Consider the following 12957-nt stretch of genomic DNA (forward strand, 5'->3'; position numbering starts at 1 on the left):
ACCATCAGCTTGATATAAATTTGGTAAGGGAAGTCGTAAACAAGGTATGCTCATTTTACTTTTGTAGTAAGATATGCCAAAAATCTCCAATGACAATAAGTTCTTCTAAATTCAATAAATCTTTGTACTGAAAAACTTCATTATCATTAAATGGATGTTCAGAACAGAAGATGAGTTTCAGCAACAGACACGAAGAAAGTCATGTCTAACAGTGGAAGAAAAAGGAAGAACACAGTAAGATATGAGTGCCGATAAGGGTTTTTTTGTATGGAAGACAATGAGTGCAGTGGTGAAAATTTGAGGGCGGCAGATAGCAAAAGGGAAGGGTTTGCGGTCGGTCGAGAATCGTCATTCCCAACCGAGTGAAATTTTTATCACTACCCGTCATCGAAATCAGCGGCAATGATCAACTAAAATAAAACCCAATGACCACATATCTCCCAATTCAGAGGAGGTAGAACCCAAACTGCAGTTTCAAGTTTTAGCTTTTATTTTCAGTCAAAACACCTCTTTTACAAGCTTCAGGAAGCTCGAACAGATTGAATACTCCTTGCTCTATTTCTCCTTTCTCTTCTTCTTCTTCTTTTCAGGTTGAACTTCACGGTTTTAGTTTTGAATGATTGCCGCCTTTGTAATTAAATTTTAGGAATCTTATTTGCAGGGGTTGATGGGTTTTCAATTTACATCGGGTTTGCGGTTCGATTCACTTCACGTTATGCGGGTTTCTGTCGACAAAAGAATTTTTACCCAAAAAAAATTTTGAGGCAAAAATAAGCGTTTTATTATAGCCCTTTGATCAATATTATCTACATGACAAACGTTCATAACTCATTGACCGACTCAGTCGATTAGGTTTCCCAGCAAACGAAACCGTACAATTGACGTTTTAATCGTGATTAGTTATTTAAAATCTCGATTTTTTTTTTTTGGTAAACAGCACTTCTTTTAAATAATTAAAAAAAGTACAAACTGCATGAAAACACAAAGTTCGAAACGAACCAAGGAGCGGCATATGACCAAACTGTCGCACATGTAATGGACAGGGCCAGCCAGGATAAGGGTTGGGTTAAGCCCAAAATGGATCGCGTCCATAATACCCTTAGAACAAACACCCACTAAGGGGGAGAGTATGGGTTTCTTCCCCTTTATGTTTCAATCAGAGAAACAGTACACTTACTATACAATTCACAAAATGAGAGGAATCATATTGACAGTGGACACGAAGGCCTTTGAATTCAAAACAGTCCTCCAGAAGTTGGTTTTTATACTGAAAGACAGAATCCAATTTGAACACTAGCAGATACATCACAGTATTGACAAAATATTTAGACGGTGAGAATTGGATGTTGCTGAACATTTCAAATGTTACATTAGAAGATAATGTCTTAAATGGACATTTAAATACTCCAAAACAGCTGAAGTTAGTCCCAGTAATGGGGAGAGAACTTAATCTAGAATGTACAATGTTTGAGTAAATGTATTGAACAAAGGCTGAAATGATCTGTGTGGGAGTAATTTGTACAGTAAGGATGTAAAAGCTAAGTACTTATGCAAAAGTGTAAGCCATAGTATTGCCGGTTATTTCCTCTCTCTTGGATCCATTCCTTTGTTCATCTTGTACACTGTTGAGACTTGATGATTTCTCCATTTGTTTTCTCTTGGATTTGCTCCTTGGTTTCTGTTCCTTTTCATCCACAAATGATAAGAACCTTTGGAGACGGGCTGATCTTGAGCTAGCAGAACCAGAAGAACTGGATTCTTTAGAAAATTGTCGGCTGAACTGTCTTATCATTGATGCAAAGTATATAAATAATGCAACAAAGCATGCAATGCCACATATGAGAAAGAGACCAGAGAAGCTCCTCAACTCAAGCCGCTCTGACTGGACTTCTGGTTGTGAGCTACAAGCTTTTCCTGTCAGCCACTTAGCACGGATCCTTAGAAGATCACCATCTTCGGAGAGTTGCAGAATGGCAGTGGACAGGTCAATGGCTAGGGGAGAGTCTCTTGGAAATGCCTAGAATGAAAACCAAGATGTTTAAGGAAAAGTTCAATATGCATGTTATGAAACATCAACCATGTTAACAGAAGAAATACTAAAATGATTTAAACCAAGGAGAGCATCAGAGCAACAAATATGAATCTCTTTGAAGTGTTGGAGTCATTAAAAAAAAGTCAATCCGGAGAATGTCAATTATAATCGAATGAGGATAACACCTAACAACCTAATTACAAATACAAATCAATCTGGTCAAATTTAGCTAATATAAACTTCAGTGCTCGTATTACAAGTCAGAAACAAATACAAGAATTTGGGGTTCGGATATAACCTTTTTTTCTTTTATCTTTTTGCGGGGTTGGGGGTGGGGTTTAGAATTGGGGATGGTAGTTGAAGCTTGAAACAATCATGGTTGGAAATGTTATCACAACATTTTATATTTCAATATGTCTATGCAAGTATTAGAGTGACGAAGTTCACAACTGCAAGGTATAACTTTACTGCAGTTTAAGAGAACAAAAAAACACAACACAGTAAGGTATAAAACCATTTCAAAAGAACAATGTCGAAACATTCCATAAAAGGTTTCTTGTCACACTTTCTTTTCCCCCTTTCAAACTACAAAATTACTGTACTCCTACTCTCATGGACATAGTCTCAAGTACATAAAGTATCAAAGTTGGAAGCTCAAGGTTGTGATTTTGTATTTATTCAGTCAATTTGATAGAGGCCCTATGATTTTCACCACTGAGGATAAATTATCAATCATCAAAATCAATATCTAATGGTCTATCAGAAAAGGTTTGCAAGCATGCATCAAAGATAATAACTCATGGAAGTAAATTGGTTGCCCTTGACTAGTATATACTTACAAATCCCCACCCGCTTTTGGTAAATTCTTGGCCAACAACTGAAAACCTGCAGTAGCTTGAAAGGAAGACATCTATGTATGGCCTTTCATCGACAATAGCAGCAACAGTTCCCTTTTCGAGGGCCCTTGCATAGGCTGCTGGTGAACCAAGGGGAATAAGTCTAGATTTAGGAATATTTAGTTCTTCAATCAAGTAGTTTTCAGCAAAAGACCCAACTTGGAATCCAATTGGATCTGTGCGTGTTATCAAGCTTTCAATTCCTTTGATGGGTGAAGACAATCGTTGCACTGTGAGGATTGAAGTCAGACTTGCTGTGTAGCTTGAGTTGACAATCAGAACCACAAACAGCCATATGATAAGCACCAAACGACCAAGGGTGCTAACAGTGTTCTCTCCTGCAGAAGAAAAGTGCAATTTTTTTTGGGGGGGGTTGGGGGGAGGGGTTCAGTTTTTTTTTTGGGAGATGAATATAATATAAATATCACAAAGGGAAGACAAACTATCAAATATAAACACCCCAAAGGACTTACACAAGAGAACTTAAATCATTAGTGATGATTAACTTACTGTGGACAAAGAACCAAGTCGAAAAGCTAAACCTGCGTTTTGAACAGAAAATGGCATATCAAAATTTCTGACACATGTTCAATGGAAGACATAGGCTGCGTTAGGTTGGATATAAGTAAAAAGAAATGTGTTCGCCTTAAAACAAAATCACCTATTCAAAAAAAAAAAAAAAAACCCTTTCCTTTTTTAAAGCATCTTAATGAATTTATTATTTTCAATCCGACAATCTACCTACTGCTGGCTTTATTAGTAATTGAGACAAGCATTAAAAATTTAATGATTTCGAACACTTCAGATGTAGATAAAAAGCCCATACTACATGTAGTAAGCAGCAGCCCAGAAAGGTTGTGGGATGTGACTGCTGTGAGAGGCAGCCTCTTCTGCTGAAGTGGCAATTTTTTTTTGGTTCATTAAAGCTCTGTAATTTTACTAAAAAAATAGAATTTTTTTCCTGCAGAAAAATACAATAGAGCTTTTGAAAACAAATGAAAATGTCAATACATTGGAGTGTGCGTATGATTGCATTGGATTGAAATTTGCCATGTGGACAGTTGAAACCATTTATACAGTCAAAATTGCCACTCCTAAATGGCAAAAGTTGGCTCTGGACTACAGACACAAGTCTAGTCATACAAGTAAAACTTTTTCGTTTTCAAAAATCATTTATAGCTCATAAAGTTTGTTATGTATGGCCATTTCCCAAAATAACCCACTGTTTCAAACATCCCATAACTGAGGATTAAAAAGATAATTTTGTTTTATCTAATTCAACAGAAACAGTTGAATAAATACATACCACAGAATTGTAACTATCTGTTGCATAGGTGGTCCTCGAAAATCATCATTTATTCTGTGTTCAAGAATCCACACAATTGCACCCACAACAAGGAAAAAGATAGCCGTGACAACCCACATCATTGGAGTGAATGGCCTTAAGAAAGCCCATGCACTGGAGTTCAACTTCCCAAGTGGAACCACTACAACTAATCCTGATTCAATATATGGCTGCGTAAAATCCACAATTTTTGTTCTGTTGGTAATAATTGCAACATCACCCACAACAGCATCAAAGACCTGTAGAGACAAAATTAACCAATGAAAAATAACAAATAACTATCAGTATTCTTTTGACATTGAGAACATATGAAAGTACACTCACATCTGTCGTTATTAAATGCACAAGCTCATTATAGCTTGGATTCTCAATACCATCTCCAAATGGAATGAATTTGTATGGAACACGATAAGGCAGAAGGCTTAGGGCAGCCGTAAATACATCTATGCAATAACCTTGAACTGTATTGCTGCCATTTAGTAGAGAGACGTATTGCTGATAACTAACTCGGTTGGGAACACCAATTCTCAACTGCCTTCCATTGTCTGGGAAAACCCATCCACGAGGCTTCGTTGTCACCTGCCCCGGCCAAACTGCATTGTATAGGTGCTGGCTTGAACTTGACCGGTTTGGTGGCTTCATGTAGAGTGTTTCCGGAGGCACAACAGAGAGCCCTGAATAATTAGACCAGTACCCAATCTGTCGAAACCCAGTTCCATTTACATTGATGATATCATATGCAGGATGGATGAGGGATCTATCTGGATTAAATCTAATTGGTCCTGAAAGACCCATCATGCTGGTATTCAATATATTGTCCAGAAACTGCCATCCCCCATCAAATATGCTCATTTCGTTCAGATGCAAAGCACCTTTTAATACTGCATTAGTTAAGCCTGAAGCATTTGAGAATGAAATGGTATGACCTTGCTCAAAGAAAGCCTTGATTGCATGAGCAATTATCCATACAGTATCATAGGCAAAAAGACCATAAGGATTCAAGCCTATAGAGCCCCCACTCAGTTGGGTCCATCTTGAGAAGAAAGCTACTTTCTTTTCTGAATCTGGTGTGTGGGGGCGTAATGTGAGAACTCCTTGGGTGCTCTCACTGATTGCTGGAAGGAGGGAAGCATTAGAGTCCAAAGTAGAAGATAGCCAAGAAGTAGCTATCCAAGCATACCCACTACTCATCATTTTAAGAGAGTGGGCAACCTCAAGGACCATTAGACCTGATCTTTTGTAACTGTGTACAACGATTACTCTTGACTCCAGTGCTAACAACTTAATTAAAACATTTTGAATATCCATTTGAGTTGCTATAGTGTCAGGAGGAAGCGCTGCCTTATAAGAGATTTTACAGCGCTTTTCTGCAAGTATGTCACCTAAGGCAGCTATACTGTTGCGCCCAGTTTCATCATCAGTGAAGACTGCAATAACATCCCTCCAACCATAGTAGCTTACCATATCTGCAATTGCGGTCATCTGGAAAAAATCGTTGGGTGCTGTCTGAACAAAGAAGGGATACTGAAGAGCAGAAAGAGTGGGATCTAGAGCTGTGAATGACAGAAGTGGGACTTTGAGTTCATTCGCAAGATGTGAGATTACATGTGCCATAACAGCAGTCTGAGGCCCAATAATGGCCACAGTGCCAGACTCCATGTATTTTAAAGCTGTTATCAATAAAGGAGTTGAATGCACAACTATTAGAATAATTAAAAGAAAGACATCAAACAGATATGAACCATAACAAGATATTGTCATTTAAGCAGAACCAGCCATGTGTGCATGCGAATGTGGGGGGTGGGGGGTGGTGTGCTTTTTCCTTCTTTTTTTTTTTTTTTTTTTGTTTGGGGGGGGGGGTGGGGGTGAGTGGTCAGAAAACAGAAACTGTCGATGTAAACAACCAATCAACTGAAGAACAAGGAATTATACCTCCTATGATACCTAGAAATCCACTGAAGTTGGAGTCATGGAAAGTAAGTTGTAATTTGCTTCCACCGAGAAAATTGGAATCAGAATTCACATCTTCTATTGCAGCCATCATGGCAATTTTTGCAACTTTCCCATTTATGCTATCAAAAGTGAAAATAGATCCAATATTCACAACAGCAGGTCTTGAACTCCCATCCGACAACACTCCAAAACAGAGAACCAACAGCAGTGGAATCCAAAGCTCATTCATGCTGATTATAAGACAAAGAAAACAGAATATTTGCTCTATTTCCAGGGGCCCATGGAACTAATCCATTAAGAAGGTAAAACAATAAGAAACAAAACTAATCGAGATCCACCACGAACAGAAAGTCTGAATAACCAAAGAGAAAAAGATAGAGTAAATGTTAAGAGCCCCAAAAGAAATCAAGCTTGTTCAGCTCATAATACAATAAGTGCAACAAGATAGAAAAGCCACAAAGCTTAATCCAACTACACAGGTTTTTTGAAGGAACCAAGAATTTCATGCCCTCTAATTCTAGGTTGGGGCTATAGGAGTTGGGTTGTGAAAAAGAGGTGTTTTGGTGTCCTTAAATATAACAAACCATGGATAAAGAAGTTCTTTACTTTTCAGGCTGAACAAGGTACGAACTTACCTAACTGAAAATCATGGAGAAAGGAAAACGTCCACTAGTACCTGAAAAAGGAAACAACACGTTAAGGAACAACCATGCACATTAAAAATCTAGAAAACAGGGTAGCTTGAGATCTGGCACTCGGCAGTGGCCACTTTCCATATAATAATGTCACCTGAAGAGAGAAAGACAACCTCCCACAAGCAAGTATGCGTAGTAAAGAGGCCACTGAAGGAAGTATGGGTTATGGAATTTACACCAAGCGCTTTCTTTCTCTTCTGTTCAGACACTCATTGTCATTTGGTATAGTTGAATGTAGGAGATAAAGAATTCTGGGTGAGAAGAAAAACGAAGAGCACTGGTACTCGAAAAAAAAATTCCCCAATGGAAGCTTGATGATGGATTGTATCGTATTGGGTGCTAGATGAGGAGGAGAAAAAAGGGTAACGATGAATGTTGGAAACTGACTAAAGGGCATTTCCTTTTCGTCATTTTTCATGTCTGGCTCCTGGGTAGCGAAGGGTTACTATCGTTGGTCTGCAGATAAGTGGGACTCACTCTCAATAAATGCAGCTAGTGGCACATTCAAATGCCCCATTTCTTACGAAAAAAAACTTCCAAGAGTTGAATCATTCTTTGCCTTTGAGACTAGATCATAATCTCTTAATGGGGAATGTAAATCAGACCATTCAAGCAAGAACGTCTCTGCAGCTCTTCTCCTGAGCTCAGAGCCCAACCATCAGGGGCGGTCAATCAGATATAAACCTGGTTCCTAATTGGGTTAAGTAACCTGAAATGGAAGAATTCATTTTTTTTCATAAAAAAACGCTCGTAGAATCCATTTTACTAGCCACCAGTAAGGCAGCAGGAGCACCCTCGCTTTATTTTTTTCCTTTACAATTTATTATGAAAATTTGACAATTTAAGTATTGCCTTTTATTAACTGGCAAATTCTTACCAGCAAGCCACGAAATTGCATTAGATATGGTGGGATGCTAAATTAGAGTGAAATAGAAGGTATTCTCATGATTTGGTCAAATAATGCTTCATCCACTTTGTATGCAAAGTGGTCATTCGATTTGTCTGTCTCAATATTGGAGCCAAATGATAACTTTTCTCATGATTTGATTCAAGTAGTGCTACATCCACATTGAAAATATGCTTCTTGTCTTCTGTTTAGGTTGTTAAACAAATCCATGCTTTATACAAGAGTTTGAGAATTTGTGAATATGTAAGTGTCAAGGTTCTCCATCTTTGTATTGAATATGTCAGAGACGGCAAATCCATACACTTGAAATTTGATATTCAGTACTTGAATCCTAAAGCTATCTATCCCAATTCATGGCCGTCAAGAAAGGAATTCCTCCTTTCACGATGGCTTGAGGAAAACTCAATACTAGGACAAAAAAAAAAGGTAGATCTTTGGAATGGGAGAAAACCATAGAGTTTCAGATGATTGATGATAAATCCAAATATTCCACTCAAGTCTTTGTCAGCAACATCATGGGAATTTGGAAAACCCCATTCCTCATGTCATTTCCCATCAATGTTGAAAAGTTGGAAACTAAAACTCCTTCCTGCTAGACTCTATTTAGTTTTCATCCATTCCCCACATAATGTCTGTTATATGGAAATCTTTTCTGGCATGACCATGAAAGGATTCTGAAATGGTCAATAAATTGCTCCTAAAGAGTGGAGTTGAAACCATCATTTCCAAACCAAGCACAATGGATAGAAACAGGCATTGAAAGCAGCATACCATACTCCCAAGTAGGAATGTCACAAGAAGTACAAAATAGAGTGCATCAAGAGATTATCCACAAGAGAATCAACAATATCCTTGGACTGAGCAAATTTCTTTTTTTTTTGATGAACCAAGCTAATTACAACCATAATCAATATTGTTCTCCGAACACACATTTCCACACCCTTTGGATGCATTATTGATTCATCTTCCTCGTCACTGACATTCATAAACCTCTCCCGTTGTTCTCTTTTAGACAGTTAGACTTGATCCTTGTTTTCTATGCCTTCACTGTCGTAACACATTTCCACATCATCTCTTTTGGACCTATTCATTGATTCATCTTCCTTTTCATTGATACTCAAAGACTTCTCTGATCGCTTTCTTTTAGATCTGATCTTTGTCATCTCTTCCTTCTCGTCAACAAGAGACAGGAACAAGTGGAGATGTGTGGAATGTGAACTACTCATCAGAAGATTTGAGGTCTTCACAGAAATGCTGGCTGAACTTGCATATTATCAATATGAAATATACAAGGAGAGCTAGAAAGCAAACTAAACACATGGCATACATGCTCCAGAAGCTCCAAAGGTGATGCTACTCTGGTTCAAGCATCATTCCTTGTGAACTGTAAGCCCTTCTTGTCAATCACTTCTCATGTATACTTTGGAGATCCCCATTCTCAGATAGTGTCCACGGTAGAATCCTTTGGGAGGCCTATCATAATCAAATTATTAAAGAAATATCACCTTAACAAGAATCGATGTTTACATTCCTAGTAAGTGAAGCATAGAAAGAAAATTAGCATTCATATGTTTTCTCTTGCAATCTTTTTTTTTTTTTTTTCAGTGGGGGGTGGGGATTCATATCAAACTCATCTTTTTTTTTTCCTACCTGATTATTCAACTTCTTGATGTGGTTAAATAGCTTCTTTGTATGGACTGAGTAGTTGTATTTATTTCTGAACTCACTGAATAGAAGAGTCCTTAACCTAGCAAGTATGAATTAAAGCTTTGGAATTTGTCGAATACTTACAAAGCCCTATCCAAAATAGGTGAACTCTTGGCCTAGAATTGTGAATTTGCATCGAGTTGAGAGAAAGTGTTCAAAATATGCACCCTCATCAACCAAGGCAGCAATACTGCCCATCTTCTTGTGACCAGCTTGGAGAGCAATAATATTCAGCTGCTGAAGCAAGGCAAACAAGCCTTGACTAGGGATGTAAGTACCCCATTCAGATACTTTTCAGCATAAGAACCCTGAGGGGAGCCAGTAGGGCAGTAGGCTAACCAAATGAACAGCACCATGTGACCAAGGGTACTGAGTCTACTGACAGTATCCTCTAGTGCAGAGAATACAGAGTAGCAATGTCATAAACTTAAGGCCTTCCTACATTTTTTTTTTTTTGGGGGGGGGGGGGTTGTTTCAGAGCTGGGGTGTGGGAGGAATTCACAAACCACTCATTTTCACTTATTATGAGCGAAAAACATAGTGGAGAAACTAAACCTGTAATATGATAGTAGTAGTTATATCAGGTGCTATGGTAGTGAAGCTGGGAATATGCAATTCAGGTTGCAGGGTTTACTTCTATCAGGCTTACAAAGTGTATGAATTCCATATAAGTTTCATAGGTTGGTTGCCATTATTACTAAGAAAACAAATTAAAGAAATCCACTCATTGCTCATTTACCAAGTTTGTATCCTTAATTTGTAGTCAAATATAACATTACATTCATGATGATTAAAATGTTTTCCCCTAAGAGGTAAAACTTGACTCATAAGTTTTCTGAGGAACTAACCATAGAATGGTGATAACTTGCTTTTAGGAGGACCGTGGAATTCATCATTCATCTTATGCTCCAAAATCCAGATAACTGCTCCTACAACGAGGAAAAGGATACAGGTGACACACCACATCATTGGAGTAAACGGCAGTAGGACAGCCCATGGACTAGAGTTTGAATTAGTAGCAGAAGCCACTACAACTAGCTTAGATCCAATATATGGTTGTGTAAAATCTAGAGTCCTTGTATGGCTTGTAACAATTGCAATGTCCCCTGTAGCTGCATCAAAGACCTAAAAGAGAATAGTCAGAGAGTAAAGTGAAAATAATGTGTGTACACCATCTTCACAGTTAGAAGTTCATGTTGCATACTCGCATCTGTTGTGATCATGTTGACAACATCATTGTAATTTGGGTTCCTATGACCATCCCCAAATTGGATGAATTTATATGGAACACCATATGGCAAGTTGGCAACAATCTTAGCGTAGCAGAGAATACATCTGTGCAGTACCTACTAAACATATCAGTGCCTCTTGTTGTGGCACAAATTCACAATAACTATCTTGATTTGGGACTCCAATTCTTAACTGCTTTCCACTGTCAGGGAAAACCCATCCACGAGGCCGTGAACAGTTAGTTCATTGGAACTCAAAATGCTACATGGCTTCATGAAGAGCATCTCTCAAGGCAAAATTGATACCCTGAATAGTTAGACCAATACCCTATTCTTTGAAAGCCAGAGCCAATTACATTGATGATGCCATATCCAGGATGAAGGAGAGAACCATCTGAAGTAAACTGAATAGGGCCAGTTAGACCTGTGAGCTTGCTCTGCAGAACATTCTTAAGAAACTGTTTCACTTTAGCAAAAATTCTCATCACCACAAAGTGCAGATTACCTTCATGTGCATCCTTCAGTCTCTGATCTTAGGTAAATGAAAGTCCTATCCTCATGAGCTAGAAGCCATACAGTATCATAAGCATACAGGCCATAAGAACTCACCCAAAAGGCTCACCCTTATTTTCCCTGGTTAAGTTATTCCACTTTAAGGAAAATTTTCATTTTGGCTCCAGGTGTGGTGTATGCATATGCCTGGTGAGAATTCCTTGGATCAAATTCATGTAAACCAAGGGGAAGGATAAATCAGTATCTAAGACAGCACAGAGCCAACTGGTGGCTATCCGAACATATCCAGCTCCTGTCATTCGAAGATATGGGCCAAATCAAATACCTTGAGACTCAATCCGGGATAAGTGTCAAGGATTAGAATCTGTGCTTCCATGATAGCTACCTTAACCAGTACATCTGCAACCTCATCATGGTCCATTTCAGGATTCATAGCTCTCTTATAAGGGATCCTACAACATCTCTCAGCATGCTGATCCCCTAATGCAGCAACAGCAACTACAGCCATCTGGTACAGGTCATTTTGCACTGCTCTCACAAAAAAGGGATACTGGACTGAAGAGAGTGATGGGTCTGTTGCTGTGAAAGATACCAGAGGGACTTGGAGTTCATTTGCAGCATGAGAGAGCATATGAGATAAGACACAAGATTGAGGACCAACAATGGCCACAGTTCCAGCCTCCATGAACTGTAAAGCTGTAGCAAGAAAATCAATATGCAACATACAGAATATATCCTAACCAAGATCCATATCTAATTGAACTCCAAAGAAACAAACAAAAGATTTCGTGGAAAAATTACCCCGAACAATGCCAAGAAATCCACTTTTTTTTGGATGATGTGCATCTTGGAGCTATTTTGACACTTAATTCTGTGATAGGCAGAATTGCAAAGGTTGCAACGGAGGCTGCAGTAGCAGATGTTGTTACATCCCCCTAGCTGGTATTCTAACTGCAATACCCGGAGGTGTGATCCACAGCCCCAAAGATCAAGTCTCAACAATCATCCTCCCACATAGCACAATAGTATAATCAGGAGCAAGAATTAATCATTGTATTAATGTAATTAAAAGAATAATCAAAGAATGGGTCTCAGAAGGATCTCAAAACAACATCAGAGTGCGAAAAATGATACCAAAATAATCAGAGTAAAAGAGCATGCGAAAGTAAACTCTAATAGAACAAGTGCGGAAGAATAGTCAACTAAAGTATTACATCTGAATGAAATAAGGAAGTCTCGAGAACGCTATAAGTACTACTCATAGTATATTTCCTTATCAAAAAGGTAATGTCTAAATTCAAAGATCTCCATATCCAATACGGGGTACTCCAGCTCCAGAATTGGACTAATCCTGGTATGCGCAGTCATCACACGGACATTCTTCACCGTGATGTTAGTGATGGCCAATACTTTGTATATCGTACGAATCACTAGTCGTGGTCTTGTACTCCTGGATCTCGACGTCATCAACACCTACAACAAAGTCTAAAGCAAACATTGTCCCCAAAGGATGAGCTCAAAAGAACTTGACTAGTAATTCATATACAGATAATAATTATAATCAATATTCAAAAACAAAGCATGATGCAATATGATATGAGACAATATGCAAGTATGCATCTATCTCTAACATATGCTAGTCTCTAATGGCGGACACGCATTAAGATAGAACACCATATT

General features: G+C 38.4%; 1 protein-coding gene and 1 pseudogene across 5 annotated transcripts; both read right to left on the reverse strand.

The window, feature by feature from the left end:
- Nucleotides 1-1285: 1285 nt before the first annotated feature.
- LOC149017339 (glutamate receptor 3.2-like) lies at nt 1286-7577 on the reverse strand. Of its 5 annotated transcripts, none has more exons than XM_089151664.1 (8): nt 7035-7577; nt 6862-6902; nt 6206-6578; nt 4598-5943; nt 4235-4512; nt 3439-3470; nt 2872-3266; nt 1286-2017 (listed from the first exon to the last, which is right to left on the reverse strand). In XM_089151664.1, the coding sequence occupies exons 3-8, from the start codon at nt 6453-6455 to the stop codon at nt 1547-1549; spliced, it is 2772 nt and encodes a 923-aa protein (XP_089007790.1). In that variant the 5' UTR covers nt 6456-6578; nt 6862-6902; nt 7035-7577; the 3' UTR covers nt 1286-1546. The 5 variants fall into 5 exon arrangements, with proteins under 5 accessions (XP_089007790.1, XP_089007789.1, XP_089007788.1 ...); XM_089151663.1 differs by having other exon boundaries at nt 6206-6456; nt 7016-7577; XM_089151662.1 differs by having other exon boundaries at nt 7016-7577.
- Nucleotides 7578-9625: 2048 nt separating this feature from the next.
- Nucleotides 9626-12744, reverse strand: LOC149017340 (glutamate receptor 3.2-like; annotated as a pseudogene).
- Between the last annotated feature and the right edge of the window lie 213 nt (nt 12745-12957).

The sequence above is a fragment of the Hakea prostrata genome, chromosome 4, assembly GCF_041222555.1.
Source record: "Hakea prostrata isolate BN-2017 chromosome 4, UWA_Hpros_2, whole genome shotgun sequence".
Lineage (NCBI taxonomy): Eukaryota > Viridiplantae > Streptophyta > Magnoliopsida > Proteales > Proteaceae > Hakea > Hakea prostrata.